The 19,282-nt window shown below is 36.5% G+C and overlaps 1 protein-coding gene across 5 annotated transcripts in view; it reads left to right on the forward strand.

Annotated features, from left to right (window-relative positions):
• METTL25 (methyltransferase like 25) overlaps positions 1-19,282 on the forward strand; it is a 119,551-nt gene that overhangs the window by 20,009 nt on the left and 80,260 nt on the right. For all 5 annotated transcript variants that reach the window (XR_004176135.1, XM_031650642.1, XM_031650639.1 and 2 more), the window contains exons 2-3: positions 6,068-6,232; positions 9,334-9,440. Coding sequence is in view for 4 of the 5 variants with exons in the window: in XM_031650642.1 (XP_031506502.1) it covers positions 6,068-6,232; positions 9,334-9,440 (272 nt within the window). In the remaining variant the exon portion in view is untranslated. The remainder of the gene's footprint in view (positions 1-6,067; positions 6,233-9,333; positions 9,441-19,282) is intronic.

Consider the following 19,282-nt stretch of genomic DNA (forward strand, 5'->3'; position numbering starts at 1 on the left):
CCTCTTGGATCTTGCATACTATACCAGGTGGTGATAAGTGCTTTAAAAAAATTAAGAAAGGATCAGAGGGTGATGAGAGTTCAGTGGGATTGCAATTTTAAACAAGACTGTCAGAGAAGTTTTCACCAAAATGGTAGCATTTGAACAAACACCTGAAAGAAGTAAGAGTGAGCCATGAAAATTCATGAGGGAAGGTGGTCTCAGACAGAGGTAAAAACAAGTGCAAAGGCTTGAGTAAGCTCATTCCATGTGACATCCAGTAGAATTCTAACTGGGAGTTGCTGAAGCTCCTTCAATCCATATGAACATTTGTTGTCTGCATATACTATAAATAGTAAAACACTAAGTCTCATAGACAATCATAAATTGTAACAAAGTAGCTTTATTCAAGTTTAGTTTTTACCTGATACGTAGTAGGTAACCCTGAATTATTTTTTATTTAGCAAATCAATTTCTAAATTTGTTTCTTTGCATAGTTTTGTTTTCCCTCAAATTAAATTATGAAAAGAGTCTGTTAGAGTTAAAATACTGTGGTTACATTTTTCTATTTTTACATTTAATTTCATTTTTATAAGTAATGTAGTTAAGTGTGAAACTGCTTTAGGAATGGTTAAATGCACTTTATACATTCAATGTGATGTTAATATTGGTACAATAAGGACATGCATGTCAATTTCTTGTTAATTTTTTTCCTTCTAAGAGCATGGTTTGCATGTTTATATAACATTTTTTCACTGCATATGCAACTATAAAGTGAGCTGAAATAGCTTAGGCAAAATGTTTTCTAGCACATAATTGGATGATATAAATTTATTTCTTTTGAAAGCAATAGTATATATTCTATTTTCTTCCCTTGGTAGATTATAGGATTATGAACAGACTTAAAACATTCGTAAAACTTAACTCATCCCATATTTAATTTTCAAAGTTCAGTAAGACAGACTTTAGCTTTTGGTTAAGCTGTATTAAACAATTATCAAAGATTTAAGTCAAAAGTCAACTGCTGTGGAAGGCAAAGCCTTAAAATGTTTAAATTTGCATTGAATAAAAGTAGATTTCCATTCTAGAAAACATGTTCAATTCAACTCAACCTATTGAGCATTGTCTATCGGAGTTTTATTGATAAGGGAGAAAAATTAACTATAAAGCTATTGAAGTAGTATTGGAGAGCATTAACAAGGTTTGAAATATAGTAGTGATGGGGGAGGGGGTTTTCAAATGAAGGACATTTTTACATTAGAGTTGATGGGTGGCTTAGCATGTGAATTGAGGACACAAGAAGCATTTCAGATAATGTAAAGGCTTTTTAGCTTTGCCACTGGGTGAGTGATAAGGCTATTAAACAAGTTAGAAAATAGAAGAAGGGAAAGGTTTTGGGAGCATAAAAGTGTTCAGCTGAGTTTTGAACCTTTCGAATTGAAGACATCTGTAGGACATTTATGCAGGAATGAATACAAAATACTTGTATATCATTGTGAAGATTATGAGTAAGAGGACACTGTTGATTTCTTGAAATTCTGGGCTATAAGACAGATCTAAGCTGTGTGATAATGATAGTGACCTTTCCCCAACCCCATAACAGAAAATCTCAAATTTAGTACATAATTTCATTTTGCTTTATGTCACATTCTAAATGTTTTAAATCACCTTTTTCTCATCCTGAGATTATAAACATTCACTGGTGCTATTGAAGTCCTTGTAGTAGCCTCAGTGATTGCTATTACCATAGAGCCTTAGGAGAATTTATTTTCCTTGTATAGTTGATGATGCTACAATAGTAAGTGTACTGAGGGATTGCTGTCATTCATGCATTCATTCATGCCGTGTGTAAAGTATTGTTGCTCTGCAACTGGGCATAAAGCATAGGGTTACTTTGTTTCTGCAAATAGATATCATAATAAGATTTTACAAAAATACTTCTTTTTCAGAGACTTATTATTTTATATGTAAAAATAACTTTTTAATTTCTTAAAACGTTTTGTTTTTTTGAGGCAGGGTCTTGCTCTGTTACCCAGGCTGGAGTGCAATGGCATGATGAGGGTTCACTGCAACTTCAACTTTGCAGGCTCAAGCAATCCTCCAAACTCAACTCCTCAAGTAGCTGGGACTACATGTGTGTGCCACTCTACCCAGCTAATCTTTTAAAATTTTAGTAGAGATGAGGTCTTGCTGTGTTGCCCAGGCTCTTCTCAAACTCCTGAGCTCAGGCAATCCTCGTGTTTCAGCCTTCCAAAGTGCTGGGATTACAGGCATGAGCCACTATGCCCAGCTAATTTCTTGCAACCTTAAAATTACTTTTGGTGGAGAGGGAGGTGTAGAGGGGAGTGAAGAAAGTTATATAATTAATAAAATATAATATCTTAGGATGTTACTGTATATTGATGTCTGCCAGAGGGAATGCTTGCCAGACTTGATTCTGAGAGTCAGGTCTCCCTAATGCTTTTCTTTCTTTTTGAGACGGAGTCTTGTACTGTCACCCAGACTGGAGTGCAGTGGCGCGATCTCAGCTCACTGCAACCTCTGCTTCCCGGGTTCAAGCAATTCTCCTGCTTCAGCCTCCCAAGTAGCTGGGACAGTGCTTTTCTTTATTGCTGTCCTGCTTGATTTCCTTTGTTTGTCCACTGTACTTACAAATGTGGCATGCTAACGGAATGTGGGAATTAAGACCAAGGTCTTAATTCATACTGCCTTGGATTCATCCACCAAGTTTGTGTCTGTACAAACTTGGATACATTACAGCATTCCTGCATCTCAGTTGTTTCCTCTGTTAATGAGGATAAGAGCATTATATAACTCACTTATAAAACTGTCACATGAAAGGTAACGTGCTTAGCACGGTGCCTGGCATATAGTATACATGCAGTAAATGTTAAAATAATAGTGATGAATTATTGTAAGACCTAACAGTACTCTGTTTTCCTTAAAGTGCTGTATAACATTCAAGTAGGACAACAGACATTTATTTGTATTTACTAATTATAAATATTATACATTCAGTGATTGTTTTACTTTATTTTTATTTTTAACATTTTATACATTTTTCTGCCTTGAGATTTTTATAATCCAAGATGTATATATATGACTCTTCTATCTTTGTCCTTGTACATTGGTCCCTTGTATACAAACAAACAATTGAAAAAAATAAACTGAGATATAATCTGGTCTCATATTCGTAGAAAATAATCTCCCCTGTCTCTTTCTTTCCCTTCTTCTCTCATGACCAATTAGACTATCTTTTAAGAACACATCTTATAACCTATCTTATCAGAAACCTCTGTGGAATAGTGATATAGGGTACATAAAAAGTAAGAGTAAGTAAAGGTGATAAGTAAAGCATATATAAAGCAGAACAGGGACTTCCAGTAGAGGGCGATGTAGGCCAAACAATCAAGCTACATAATATGCAGGTGCGATAGGCAGCAAATTTAAAGTTTTCCCTGCATAAAAAATCTAAGTAGTAATTAATTTGCTAAATATAAGTTAAGTAACACTGGAATTTCTGTTTTGCTAGTTGCCAAATCCAAAGCGATTATACAAGTACCTAGGGAAGAACTGTGAGGACTATATGTTATGTATTGCCATTGTCCCATAACTTTCTCACATAACTGTTTCAGAGATGGAGTCAAGACTAGATCATAAACACCTCTCTCTCTCTCTCTCTCTCTCTCTGTGTGTGTGTGTCTCTCTCCCTCTCTCTGAATCTTTAAAAACAGCAAGTAATGGAAGTTACAGGCTGGATAACTGGAAAACAAAGAAAGTACAGCAGCTATATTTCCATAATTCAAAAATATTTTTTCATGGAGTTCTAGACTATCTGAGTAAACTAGGGTTAGCCCTAAATACCATAAACTGTTGGAATGAATTAAAACACTATCCTTTTTTTAAAAGAAAAAATATTGTTTTAAAGATAATATTGTAACTCAGGTCTTTCAATTTCTGAAATTGCTGAGACCTGTACTTAAAGAAAATTAACAGCATTTAATTCATGTTTGATTGGATTTTTTTCAAGTTTTTTTCGGTAGGATAGTTAAGTTGATTTTAACGTTTACATTTCCAACAGAAACATCACAATTCTTTCTTTTGGCAACATTGTCCAATAGCTAACTATTATAATGGTCCCTCTGCACTTGGAGATTTAATACTCTTATTCTATCACACTCTACGAAATTGCTGCCCTGGAACCTGGGGATGTTGAGACTCCCCTTAAACCTGAGAATTTCACTTAATAGTTGACTGAGTTTTCCACTTTGTATCATGGCTAAATATTTTGATGTGGATTTTATTACTTCTGGCTGAGTTAGTAAATTCAGTTTATAAAATATCCACAGAAATTTACATCATACACAATATATATCTTGAGTTAATTTCCTCTAGTAATTTTAATTTATGTTTAGTTGATTCAGAAATGGAAGGTATATATCTCTGCTGATTTTACTCATATTAATGAATTTGGTAAACATTACCACCACCAGCTTAACAGATATTAGCTTAATATGTAGTTTTTATTTAGAATTCTACAAACCCTCATCACTTATCTTACTTATCTTGCTTTAAGTTTTGTCAGGTAACATCACTATTTTTTGTGTTTAAGAATATTTTTATAATTTAATAAGTAACTACAGAAGATTAGCTATGCTAGAGAAGATTTCATAGCCTATAGTGTGGATTTTTTTTTGTAGAACTGAACTTCTTCCCTAGATTGCCGTATGGTTTCATGAGGTGAACATTTTGCATACTTCATATAAGTCTTTAAGATGTGTGTTTTTTTGAATTATTCAAAATTAGTTTTCAATGAATGCACCTGATTGGACTTTCCCGTCTAATGAGTTCCTTTGAACCACTACAGACACATTGGAAGGCTGTCTTTTAGCTCTTAAATAAATTAACTTGCCTTAAAAATAGCCATAGAACAATGAGATTGAGCTAATCTGTCAGTGTGCCTGTGTGCATCCATCATAATAAGCAGAGCTGTGCTGCAGTAATAAGCTTAAAACTCACTTACTGAAAGCAATGAAATTTAATTTTTATATATGCTCTGTGTTCATTGTAGTTTGATAGTAATGCTGTCCTTGCTGTAGTCACTTAAGGATTCAGGCTGAGGAATGTTTCGTTTTGACACATGCTTCGATTACAGAGCTGAGACAAAAAAGAGTACTGAATCTTCTGACACCCTTAAAACTTCTGCCTGAAAATGGTTTGGTTCACCTTGGCAAGATAACAGCCACACCTGAGTTCAACAAGGTTCATGAGCCTCCTACAGAGAAGGGCACTAGGTATTTGCAAACAGCACAACAGTTTGTCATTCTAGTCTAAATTAGTGAGTATTTGGAAACTGCTGACAGTTACACACTAAGCTTATAGAATGTGTGGTTTAAAACTGGCCATGGGCAGAAAATGAGTTATTTTCACCAGGTTATAACCTGATTCGTTTTGGAACTCATATTGACAGTGCATTGAGCACATGCACCCCACCCCCCTGCCACAAGTCTGCATCACCCAAATGATGCAGGAACTGTTTGGCAGGGACATTTATATACCACTGGGGATATTACCATTGTTCCTCATGCAGTGTGGACAGGGAGTAACAGTGTTGCCCGGGCTGACTACCTTTAAATACACAGTTATAGGCCAGCCAGGACAGTTTGTAAATTTAATACACTACTATTCAGATTTTAACCTTCCTTCCCTCCTTCCTTCCTTCTTTCCTTCCTTCCTTCCTTCCTTCCTTCCTTCCTTCCTTCCTTCATCCCTCCCTCCCTTCTTCCCTCCCTTCCTCCCTTCTCTCTCTCTCTCTGCCTCTGTCTCTTTCTTTCCATAAAAAAAGGCCTAATTGTAATTTGGAGTTTAAATTTTTAATAGCATAAAATGTTAAGAGAAAACTGGGTGTTCCTTATAGCTAATCATTTAAATAGTAAATATAAATGGAGCCATTAGATATATTGCTAAAATTCACAACAAAATGTAAATATTGGAATTTGTTATTAAAATTGTTCATTTGTTTATTAGTATCACACAAATTAACCATTAATTATTGCTGAAGACTTTTTTTCTATCTTCACTTTTTTAGGTGTGACTGATTTTCCCAAAATATTTTGTGAAACTTCTCAGAAGTTGGTGAGTGTGGAAGCCTTTGCTCTGGCTGCGAAATACTATTCCATACAAAACTTGGGAATATGTACTCCTTTTGAACAGTTGCTTGTAGCCCTTCGAGGAAATCAAAACCAGAGAATTGGTATGTCTATTTATGTGTGTGTATATGTGCTTTTTAGGTACTTAGAAGCAATATTTTGTTCATATATGTGTATCTTTCCAAAATATTATTAATTTATTATTAAACCTTAACATATAAGCCCTGACAAATTAGCTTTTGTTTAGAAGAGTAGGTTTTCCCTTGTGCTATATTAAACAGAACAACTTATAGATCTCCACAATTTTTTTCTACATTAATTCTTGTAACCTTTACTTCAGATAGTTCCTGCCCCTCAAACACAGATCACAGTGAGCTAGTATAATTTCTAAAATCTACATCATTTTTGTTGCCACAGGCTAATGTTCTCTATGGGAAGAGGGTGGGAAGAGTGGAAGGGGACATTTGGGGATGTGGGGAGAAGCGTGAGTGTCAGAAAGTGGAGATGGTACAAATTAAAAAAAAATATGGTAATGTAGTAGATTAAAACTTAGCTTTATCAATAATTATATTCAATGTAATTGATTCTACATGCCAACTAAAAGGCAGAGATCAGAAGGCTGTGGTTAAAAAAAATTCTCAGATTCTTTTCTCTTACATACACCTCTTTCATATCTCTTATTTGATCCTCATTGTTTCCCCACCTTTTTATTTTGAAAACCTCCAAACCTACAGAAAAGTTACAAGAATAGTACAATAGGCCCTGTATGCTTTTCACCTAGATTCACCATGTGTTCACATTTTGCCACATTTGTTGTAGTTCTCTTCTACACACACACACACACACTCACACGCACACTCCTTTTTCTGAATCTGTTGAACGTAAGTTGTAGATATTGTAGCACTTTACTCTCAAATGCTTCACTCTGTATCTCAAAATATCAAGGACATTTTCCTACACATCCCATAGTTTATTGGCACACTCAGGAGTTTAACGCTGATACAGTAATATTGTCTAATAAGCAGTCTCTATTCAAGTTTCTTTACTTTTTCCAAGTATATCTTTTAGAGCCATTTTTTTTTTCTTCATACAGGAATTAGTCTAGGCTCATATCTGACATTTAGTTGTTATGTCTGTTTCGTCTCTTCAATCTTAAATTGTTTCTTACCTTGGCATTTGTTTTTCCTGACCCTGATACTTTTGGTATCTATAGGCAGGTTATTTTATTGTTTCCCCATGGTTAGATTCAGTTTATACATTTTTGATAGGAGTACTACTTAGGTGATTCCTTTTTTTTTTTGGAGACGGGAGTCTGCTCTGCCCCTGTCTATACTGACCCTGCTTCACCGTGCCCGCCCATCCTCCTGCCTCCAGCCTCCCCGAGTAGCTGGGACTACAGGCACCTCGCCACCTCGCCTCGGCTAGTTTTTTGTATTTTTTAGTAGAGACGGGGTTTCACCGTGTTCGCCAGGATGGTCTCGATCTCCTGACCTCGTGATCCGCCCGTCTCGGCCTCCCAAAGTGCTGGGATTACAGGCTTGAGCCACCGCGCCCAGCCTAGGTGATTACTTTTGTACTTATCAAATTAGGAAGCACATATAATTTTGTCCCATTATTGGTAACACTAAGTTTACTCACTTGGTAAAGGTGGGTCTACTGGAGTTCTCCATTGTAAAAGGACTCTTTTATCTTTGAGTCCAATTCTTTTATTTTTATTTTCATTTTTTAATCTCTCTCACCAATTTAGGCAAAATCATTTCATAATGTTCCCCCTGGAGAAAGAGAGGGGCTGTTTGGTGAATTATGGCTCTTGGTAGGAACCATTATAGCTGCAGATGGGTTCACCAGCAATATTACTATGGGGGCTCTAGTCGACTGATAATGAAAACTCGAAGGAGAACACCCTATCCCAGGTGCTGCTGACTGGCAATAAATGAGTGTACCTCTGCATCAAGGGTATCATCCTTGGCCCCTCCCCCAATTCATAAAGTTGAAGGGCCACAGGTTGGCATCAAAGTGAGTAAAGATATTGTAGGCAAGAACAAACAGCAAAACCACCATTCAAGGTCTCGATGGACTCTGTTGTGTCTGGTACAAGAAACAGTTGACTTAGCCATGTAGAGAGATGCATGCTGGTGATAGGTGAGAGTGGAGGGGCTATATTCCCCATCCTGGAGTAGTCAGCATATTTCTTTACTAGGTTAGTATCTGCCAGCAGAATGACATTGTGGAATTCAGACCTCTCTGATAGAGATCGTGTCCTAAAGTGCCCTCAGAATGTTACCAAGAAGGTGCTACCTTCCATCTACAGTACCATGAGTAACCAGCACTTATACCTGGAAAGACCTCATTAAAACCCAGTATCCCAATGTGGTAATCCCAGGTTAAGCCTATACCAAGGCATTCACAGATGTGAACACTGTCATGCCATAATAACCATTCCAACCCTACATTTCAGTTTCCTACCACCCAACTCCCACGTGACTGACAATGTTGACTACCTTGTCATATTCTCTTTGGCCATTTTAATGTACTTTATAATGTGTAGCACAGTGTATATTCGTACAGTCCTATAGTTCTGCAGTGATGGGAATGTCCTGTGCTTTTACTGCTCAGTACAGTGGAAACTAGCCACATGTGGCTGTTGAGAACTTCACCTTTGGCTAGTGCAGCACAGAATCTTAATTTTTCAATTGTATTTGATTTCAGTATAAATTGCAATAATCACATGTGATTAGCAGCTACTATATTAGACAGCACAAGTAATGAAATGACTGTTGAAGTTTTTTTCCCTACTTTTCTATTGGGTGATTCTTTTCATATTGATTTGTAGGAGTTTGTTTTATTTTATTCTTAGATACAAATTCTCTGTAGATATATGTGTTGGAATTATCTTCTTTCATTTGGGGCTTGCCTTTTTACCTCATAATGTTGTCTTTTGATGAAAAATTTCTTTCGTAGTCCACGTTACCAGTCTTTTCCATTGTAGTTAATTGTTAAGGAATAGTTTTAATGTTCTATGGATTTTTGCATTTATTAATTTAAATTTTATTTATAGTAGCTAAGCTAGTAGAGATCTATTCAGAAACCACAGTAGAATCTCCATATTATTTTCCTACTTAATTTCAAAAAATATGAACATCAACTGATAATTCCTACTAAATTTTGATTCTTTAATAGCAATATTTTACTTTATTTTTATTAGGTGAAACTCAGAAGGCAGTTGAGTTTATGAATATGAAGAAATCTCATGAAGTTCAGGCAATGTCAGAGCTGATCAGCAGTATTGCTGACTACTATGGAATAAAACAGGTAAGAATATTTCTCTATGTTTTTAGGTGTTAAATTATTGCCACTTTTTGGTATTATTCAAATTTCACATTTTTACTGTCAACTAACCTTTAAAATGTTATTAAATAATAGCATCATTTAAACATCAGATCCTTTAAATATCAGATTCTTTAAGCATTCACTGTTATTTCCTAGTATATTGTAATTATAGAAAATTTATAGTAAAATCAAGACATGACTGTTAATGTTTTGCCACACATTTCATTCTTTTCAGAGTGGACAGAAGTTAAGGTTAATTCTCTTTGATAAACTGTCACTCCGGTCTGAGGCAGCATTATGAAGATGACATCCTGCAAAACTGTTTGCTGCTAGATATTTTCAGGATATGGGTTACCAAGCTGTGGTCTGGGATACCTGCATCATTATATTAACACAAAGTAGTTATGTTTTTAAAACTTGGGTTATTTCATAGTGTTTAATTCACAGTGCATTTCTGTTTTGAAAAATCGTTATTATGGTATGTAGTGATGTTGGACAGTAGATGTTAAAATAAGATTAATGATTGTACACATTGACCAATAAAAATAGTAAGTTATTTTTCTTATTCCTGGTTTATAAAAATAGTAAGTTTTTTCTATTCTCTAGAGAAGGTCGGTGGTGGTGATGGAGATTTTCCTTCCTGTAATTTTTATTAGGTATTAAAACCTTTCCATGGATTCACCAAAACTTGAGAGTTTGAGGATGAGTATAAAACTATGAAAGTCTGGCTTAGGCGTGCAGAGCCACTTGTGGCAACGTGAATCTCTAGGGTGGGGTATAGGGTAAGAGCTAAGGTAATACTAGTTTTTAACTTTTTCTCCAGATTATCATACCTAAGCAAATATCTATCAGTAATAGTAACAGGCTCACCAATGATACTCAGCTGGAGTCGAAGAGGCAAGCCCTTCCCCATGGTGCCATATCAGAATCTTGGGGAGCGAGTACTGTTTCCAGATATCCTTCAGGTGGCAGCCAACATCTATTAAGAACAGTAATAAGGGGAATGGTCTCTAGAGGAACAAATGCATAATTTAGTTAGAATTAAAAAGGGCATAACAAGCTGAGGCTTAAGGCATCAGTTAATAACAGCAAGTCCGCTGGAGACGACAGAGCCCTAAAGACAGAAAATTCAGATAACTGATAATCAGGTAAGCCAGATGGAGGTTCTGTACATGGATGGTACGAATCCAGTTACAGAGTAGGAGAATGGAGTAAAGGTCCAGTCTTGAGGGGAAATATGGTCTGAATGAGGCAGAACAACAAGAACTGGACTCAGATTTTATATAGAATACAAGGCAAGGACCCAGTCGTTTAGTTCGGAAATACAAACCAGAAGCAGGAAAATATAGAAGTGGCCAAAAGATAATGTGTACTATATGAAAGGGATTTTAGTCAGGATTCCTATGGGGTTGACTTTACAGATTTTTCTTTTTCTTAAAAATATAATGATGTATCACTGTGTAAGATTTATTTACACTTTAAATATAATTCAGTCTTAATCACTTTCTAGCCAATATGCAAAATTTGTACATAATCCTAACTTTATTGAGATATAAATGAACTCATGTTAATTGTACAGTATGATGTTTTGTTAGTATGTGGGTGTGTGTATATACATATATATATATGTATCTAGATTATAGAGGTTACATGAGTGTGTGTATATATATGTATATACACACACCACATAAACACACACTCATGTAACCTCTATAATCATGATACATGATGTTTCCATCACCCCAGAAAATCTCCTCATGTCTTTTTGCAAAGGGCATTCTTTTTTTTTTTTCCTTTTTATACTTTAAGTTCTAGGGTACATGTGCACAACATGCAGGTGTGTTACATACGTATACATGTGCCATGTTGGTGTGCTGCACCCATTAACTTGCCATTTACATTAGCTATTTCTCCTAATGCTATCCCTCCCCGCTCCCCCATCCCATGACAGGCCTTGGTGTGTGATGTTCACCCTATGTCCAAGTGTTCTTATTGTTCAATTCCCACCTATAAGTGAGAACATGTAGTGTTTGGTTTTCTGTCCTTGCGGTAGTTTGCTCAGAATCATGGTTTCCAGCTTTATCCATGTCCCTACTAAGGACATGATCTCATCCTTTTTTATGGCTGCATAGTATTCCGTGGTATGTATGTGCCACAATTTTTTAATCCATTCTATCATTGATGGACATTTGGGTTGGTTCCAAGTATTTGCTATTGTGAATAGTGCCGCAGTAAACATATGTGTGCATGTGTCTTTATAGTAGCATGATTTATAATCCTTTGGGTATATACCCAGTAATGGGATGACTGGGTCAAATGGTATTTCTAGTTCTAGATCCTTGAGGAATCGCCACACTGTCTTCCACAATGGTTGAACTAGCTTACACTCCCACTAACAGTGTAAAAGTGTTCCTATTTCTCCACATCCTCTCCAGTACTTGTTGTTTCCTGACTTTTTAATGATCACCATTCTAACTGGTATGAGATGGTATCTCATTATGGTTTTGATTTGCCTTTCTCTGATGGCGAGTGATGATGAGCATTTTTTCATGTGTCTATTGGATGCATAAATGTCTTCTTTTGAGAAGTGTCTGTTCACATCCTTTGCCCAGTTTTTGATGGGGTTGTTTGATTTTTCTTGTCAATTTGTTTAAGCTCTTTGTAGATTCTGGATATTAGCCCTTTGTCAGATGGGTAGATTGCAAAACTTTTCTCCCATTCTGTAGGTTGCCTGTTCACTCTGATGGTAGTTTCCTTTGCTGTGCAGGAAACACAGGTAGTTTCCTGTGCTGTGCTCTTTAGTTTAATTAGATCCCATTTGTCTATTTTGGCTTTTGTTGCCATTGCTTTTGGTGTTTTAGTGATGAAGTCCTTGCCCATGCCTATGTCCTAAATGGTATTGCCTAGGTTTTCTTCTAGGATTTTTATGGTATTAGGTCTAACATTCAAGTCTTTAATCCATTGTGAATTAATTTTTGTATAAGGTGTAAGGAAAGGATGCAGTTTCAGCTTTCTACATATGGCTAGCCAGTTTTCCCAGCACCATTTATTAAATAGGGAATCCATTCCCCATTTCTTGTTTTTGTCGGGTTTGTCAAAGATCAGATGGTTGTAGATGTATGGTATTTCTGAGGGCTCTGTTCTGTTCCATTGGTCAGTATCTCTGTTTTGGTACCAGTACCATGCTGTTTTGGTTATTGTAGCGTTGTAGTATAGTTTGAAGTCATGTAGCATGATTCCTCCAGCTTTGTTGTTTTGGCTTAGGATTGTCTTGACAACGTGGGTCCTTTTTTGGCTCCATATGAACTTTAAAGTAGTTTTTTTCCAATTCTGTAAAGAAAGTCATTGGTAGCTTGATAGGGATGGCATTGAATCTATAATTTACCTTGGGCAGTATGGCCATTTTCATGATACTGATTCTTCCTATCCATGAGCATGGAATGTTCTTCCATTTGTTTGTGTCCTCTTTTTTGTCATTGAACAGTGGTTTGTAGTTCTCCTTGAAGAGGTCCTTCACATCCCTTGTAAGTTGGAGTCCTAGGTATTTTATTCTCTTTGAAGCAATTGTGAATGGGAGTTCACTCATTATTTGGCTCTGGGTTTGTCTGTTATTGATGTATAGGAATGCTTGTGAATTTTGCACATTGATTTTGTATCCTGAGACTTTGCTGAAGTTGCTTATCAGCTTAAGGAGATTTTGAGCTGAGACGATGGGGTTTTCTAAATATACAATCATGTCATCTGCAAACAGGGACAATTTGAATTCCTCTTTTCCTAACTGAATACCCTTTATTTCTTTCTCCTGCCTGGTTGCCCTGGCCAGAACTTCCAACACTATGTTGAATAGGAGTGGTGAGAGAGGGCATCCCTGTGTTGTGCCAGTTTTCAAAGGGAATGCTTCCAGTTTTTGCCCATTCAGTATGATATTGGCTGTGGGTTTGTCATAAATAGCTCTTATTATTTTGAGATATGTCCCATCAATACCTAGTTTATTGAGAGTTTTTAGCATGAAGGGCTGTTGAATTTTGTTGAAGGCCTTTGCTGCATCTATTGAGATAATCATGTGGCTTTTGTCTTTGGTTCTGTTTATGTAATGTATTGTGTTTATTGATTTGAGTATGTGGAAGCAGCCTTGTATCCCAGGGATGAAACCAACTTGATCATGGTGGATAAACTTTTTGATGTGCTGTTGGAATCTGTTTGCCAGTATTTTGTTGGGGATTTTTGCAGAACAGGAAATGTTGCTGCCTGATCCTTCCTCTGGAAGCTTTGTGTCAGAGGGCCACCTGGCTGTATGAGATGTCAGTCGGCCCCTAATGGGAGGTGTCTCCCAGTTAGGCTATTCAGGGGTCAGGGACCCACCTGAGGAGGCAATCTGTCCCTTCTCAGATCTCAAACTCCGTACTGGGAGAACCACTGCTCTCTTCAAAGCTGTTAGACTGGGACATTTAAGTCTGCAGAAGTTTCTGTTGCCTGTTTTCAGCTATGCCCTGCCTCCAGAGGTGGAGTCTACAGAGGCAGGCAGGCCTCATTGGGCTATGGAGGGCTCCACCCAGTTGGAGCTTCCCCCCGACTTTGTTTACCTAGTCAAGCCTCAGCAATGGCGGATGCCCCTTCTCCAGCCTGGCTGCTGCCTTGCAGTTGGATCTGGGACTGCTGTGCTAGCAGTGAGCAAGGCTCCGTGAGCATGGGACCTGCTGAACCAGGCGCAGAATATAATCTTCTGTTGTGCAGTTTGCTAAGATTGTTGGAAAAGTGCAGTATTAGGGTGGGAGTGTCCCAGTTTTACAGGTACCTTTGTCATGGCTTACCTTGGCTAGGAAAGGGAATTCCCTGACCCCTTGCGCTTCCTGGGTGAGGCAATGCCCCGCCCTGCTTCAGCTCACAGTTCCTGGGCTGCACCCACTATCCAACCAGTCCCTATGACCTGGTACCTCAGTTGGAAATGCAGAAATCTCCCGTCTTCTGCATCGCTCATGCTGGGAGCTGTATACTGGAGCTGTTCCTATTCAGCCATCTCTGAACCGTCCAACTGCCGAGGGCATTCTTACACACTCTAGGCTAGAGTGTATATTGGCATACCCACTTTCAAAAACAGTTTGACACTATTTTGTAAACTTGAACAATCATATATCCTATGACTCATCAGTTCGACTTTAGGTATATACCTCCGCCTAGAAAAAGTTTCTACACAAGCATCAGGAGTTATATATCGTATAGGAATGTTCCTAAAAGCAGAAAACTAGTAATAAACCAAATGCTTATCCACAGCAGATTGGATAAACTGGTATATTTACATATTGGAACATAATACATCAGTAAAGCTTAAACTACTGCAGTACATATATGGATGAATATTAGAAACATAAAATTGAATAGGAAAAAGCAAGTTACAGAAGATTACACATTTTATGGTACCATTTTTAAGTAGTTATTAAGTGAAACAATGGTATGTTTAATACAAAAATTATATGCAAAAAACTATTAAGAAAATTATAAACAATAATTTGATAATTGTTGCCTCTGGTTGGAGAAGCAGGGAGACAGAATATGGAAGGAAAACATTTGCAGTTATATGCAGTAGAAATATTAATATTCTAGGTATTAAGATGGATATTGGGTTTATGGACATAGCAGATGCTGTAGGGTGCCTGATCTAAGTACTTTCAGGCCTTTTGTTTCATGGTATGCCAGATTGATTTCTACCTGGCAGTGTCTGCATTTCTTCCCTGTGTGTTTTCTGTAACTCTGAAGCAAGCACTGCCTGCATACAAGTTCTGGGAATTAATTCCTCCCAGTGAGCAGCTCTGAAGCGGTAATTGATGCAGCATTTCAGGTGGGATGATTCTGAGGGATGGTATGTATTCCACACTTCAGTCTCAGAATTTCTGAGTAGTATTAAACCCAGGTTGGCTTAATGTGGTGTCTTGCTTAATAGCACATATTTTATTGGGCTGCTTTTGTTTATTCTCTCTTCTACTTTATTGCCAGTGTTCCTTTAACCTCCCAAATAAAACATATATAACATTTCATCATGCATATATACCACATTTTCTTTATCCATAAATTCATTGATGGGCACTTAGGTTGTTTCCATATTTTGGCCATTATGAATAGGGCTACAGTAAACATGTGCATGCAGTTATCTCTTCAATATACTGATTTCCTTTTTTTTTTTTTTTTGATATATACCCAGTAGTGGAATTGCTAGATCATATGGTAGTTCTATTTTTAGTTTTTTGAAGAACCTCTATACTGTTTTCCATAATGACTGTACTAATTTACATTCCCACCAACAGTATATGAGTTATCCTTTCTCTACATTCTTGCCAACACCTATCTTAACGCTTTTTGTTAATAGCCATTGTAACTGGGATGAGATGATATCTCCTTTTATTTTTTATTTTCATTTCTCTGATGCTTAGTGATGTTGAACATTTTTTCATATACCTATTGGCCATTTGTATGTCTTCATTTGAAAAATGTCTATTCAGATCTTTTGGCCATTTTTAAAACAGATTTTGCTTTTATTCCATTGAGTTGTTTGTGTCCCTTATGTATTCTGGTTTTTGATCCCTTGTCGAGTGGGTAGTTTGCACATGTCTTCTCCCAGTGTATGTATATCTCTTCACTCTGATTACTTACTTTGCTGTGCAGAAGGTTCTCAGCTTGATGTGATCCCATTTGTGTCCATTGCCCATTTTTGCTGTGGTTGCCTGTACTTTTGAGGTCCTACTGAAGAAATCTTTGCCTAGACCGATGTCCTAAAGTGTTTCCCCAATGTTTTCTTCTAGTAGTTTCATAGATTCAGGTCTTAGATTTAAGTCTTTAATCCATTTTGTTTTGATTTTTGTATATGGTGAAAGATAGGGGTCTAGTTTCATTCTTCTGCTTATGGATATCCAGTTTTACCATTTATTGAAGAGACTGTGCTTGCCCTAGTATATCTTCTTAGCACCTTTGTTGAAAATGAGTTGACTGTAAATGCATGGATTTAATTCTGGGTTCTCTAATGTTTTATTGGTCTATGTGTGTGTTTTTATGCCAGTGTCATACTGTTTTGGTTAGTATAGCTTTGTAATATAATTAGAAGTTAAGTAGTGTGATGCCTCCAGCTTTGTTCTTTTTGCTCAAGATTGCTTTGGCTGTTCTGGGTCTCTTGTGGTTCCACATAAATTTTAGGACTTTTTTTTTTTTTTTCTATTTCTGTGCAGAATGTCATTGATGTTATAATAGGAATTGCATTGAATCTCTAGATTTCTTTGGGTAGTATGCACATTTTAACAATATTGATTCTTCTAATCTATGAATATGAAATATCTTTCCATTTTGTAGTGTCCTCATCAATTTATTTCATCAGTGTTTTGTAATTTTCACTGTTGAGATCTTTAACTTCTTTGGTGGCATTTATTCCTAGGGATATTATTTTGTAGATATTGTAAACGAGATTACTTCCCTGTTTTCCATCTCAGATTGTTCTCTGTTGTCATATAGAAATTCTACTAGTTTTTGTTATTGATTTTTGTCTCCTACAACTTTACTGAATTTATCAGTTCTAATAGTTTTTTGAAGGAGTCTTTCAGTTTTTCTAGGTATAAGATAATATCATCTGAAAACAAAGATCATTTGACTTTTTCCTTTCAAATTTGGATGCCCTTTATATATTTCTCTTGCCTAATTGCTCTGGCTAGGACCTCCCATACTATGTTGATTAGAAACGGTGAATGTGGGCGTTCTTGTCCTGTTCCAGATCTTGGTGGAAAGGCTTTCACTTTTTCTCTAATCAGTATGATGCTAGATGTGGGTTTCTTTATTTCTATTCCTCTATTAATTTTAGGTTTGGTTTGCTCTTGCTTTTCTAGTTTTTTTTAAGATATATTGTTAGGTTGTTTATTTGAACATTTTCTACTTTACATGCATTTAATGCTGTCAACTTCTCTCTTATTAGTACTTTTGCTGTATCCCATGGGTTTTGGTATGTTGTGTTTCCATTTTTATTAGTTTCAATACATTTAAAAATTTGTATTGTAACTTCTTCATTGACACATCGGTCATTCAGGGGCATGTTGTTTCATTTCCATGTGTTTTTATACTCTTCAAAGTTTCTGTTGTTATTGATATTTGATATAATTTCAATTTTTGAGACCTATTTTGTGTCCTAACATATGGTCTATCTTTGGGAATGGTCTATGTGCTGAGAAGAAAAGCATACAGCTGTTGAGTAAAATGTTCTGCAAATGTCTGTTACATCCATTTGGTCCATAATGCAGATTATGTCTGCTGTTTCTTTCCTGACTTTCTGTCTGGATGATCTGTCCAATACTGAACAGAAGTGTTGAAGTCCCCAACTATTATTATTTTTTAAATGTAGATTTAGTAAATACAAATTTCATGAGGTAAGTAGAAACCCAGATTCTGAAATACATAACCTTATTGGTGACCACAGAAAATTAAACAAGAAAAAATATCATTTTTATCTCAACCATATTGCTGTCTACATGCTGAACACCTTTGTCTCTTTCATTCACATTACCAAAGCTTCTTAATTTTTATTTCTAAAACATGTTCACTCATTCATACTTGCATGCATTCATTCATTTAGCAAATATTTCTTAGCTCTTAACCATGTTCCAGGCATTATTTTCTATACTGAGGGTGCATCAGTGAACAAAACAAACAAGAAATACTTTTGCCCTGGTGGCATTTATGTTCTAATTAGGAGAGATTGATAATAAAATGGTTATAAGTGTATTTTAATGTGTATGTTGATACGTTTTAAAGAAGATAACTTAAAAGGGAGGAGCTTATCTAGGGATAAAGTTTTTGATACAGAGGGGAAGGACAAGTAAGACCTTATTGTGATGGTAATAGAGTTCAATTCTTCAGGAGGTAAGCTATCCATTAGATGATCTAGAGGAAAAACTTTTCGTAGAGAGGGAACAACAGGTTCAGTGGCCCTGAACATGCCTACTTTGTTTCTGAAACATCCAGGAAGTCGGATTGAACAAGCAGAAAGTAGTAGGAGCTGAGGTTGTGGTAGAAGAGGACAGGACATTAAGTTGCAGTGTCTTGGAAGTCATTGTGATAATTTGGGTTTTTTATCCTGAATGAGATTGGAAGCCATCGTAGCCACTGAATCATTCTTTCTACTCTGTTGAGTTGTATTACGAAACACATATTTCCACTATATTTGCCTCTTTTCTTTACCAAAGTCTTTGTGGACATTCAATCTGGTTACTTTGCAAAATTAGCTCCTATCCGAGCAGGAGCTTCCAGAGTTGAAGCAAAAAGACTCAGCAACCATAGGAGTTAAGAGTATGAGATAAAGCCAAAGAAGCAATGAGGGTTTTGCTAAGAGTAGTGATATGATTGGACTTTGTTTTTCTCTGTTGAAAATGCAGTGATAGGGGAAAGGTGAGAGCAGAGAGATCACTGAGAAAGCCATTGCAGTTAATCAGACTCAGGATGGAGTTGGTATGAAGTAGCTCTGGTAAATGATGAGATCATGAATTTGCTCACAGTTCAGATGTAGCTTATGAGAGACAGAAGGAGTCCTGTTCTCTACCTGCAGGTATGTAGATATCACTTACTGTGATGGAGAAAATTTTAGGAGGGGCAGGTTTAAAAAGAATATCAAAAGCTCAGTTTCAAGCATATTAAATTTTAGTTGCTTATTAAGCATCTATTGAAATGAAAATGTTAGGTTTGCTGTTAGATATATGAGTATCAGTTAATGGAAGAATTCCAAACTAGAGTTACAAATTTGAGAGTCATTAGTTGGAATGGTAGTTAGATCTCTAGGTCTGTCACCAAAATGTATCTTT

Source organism: Papio anubis, chromosome 9 (assembly GCF_008728515.1).
Source record: "Papio anubis isolate 15944 chromosome 9, Panubis1.0, whole genome shotgun sequence".
NCBI lineage: Eukaryota > Metazoa > Chordata > Mammalia > Primates > Cercopithecidae > Papio > Papio anubis.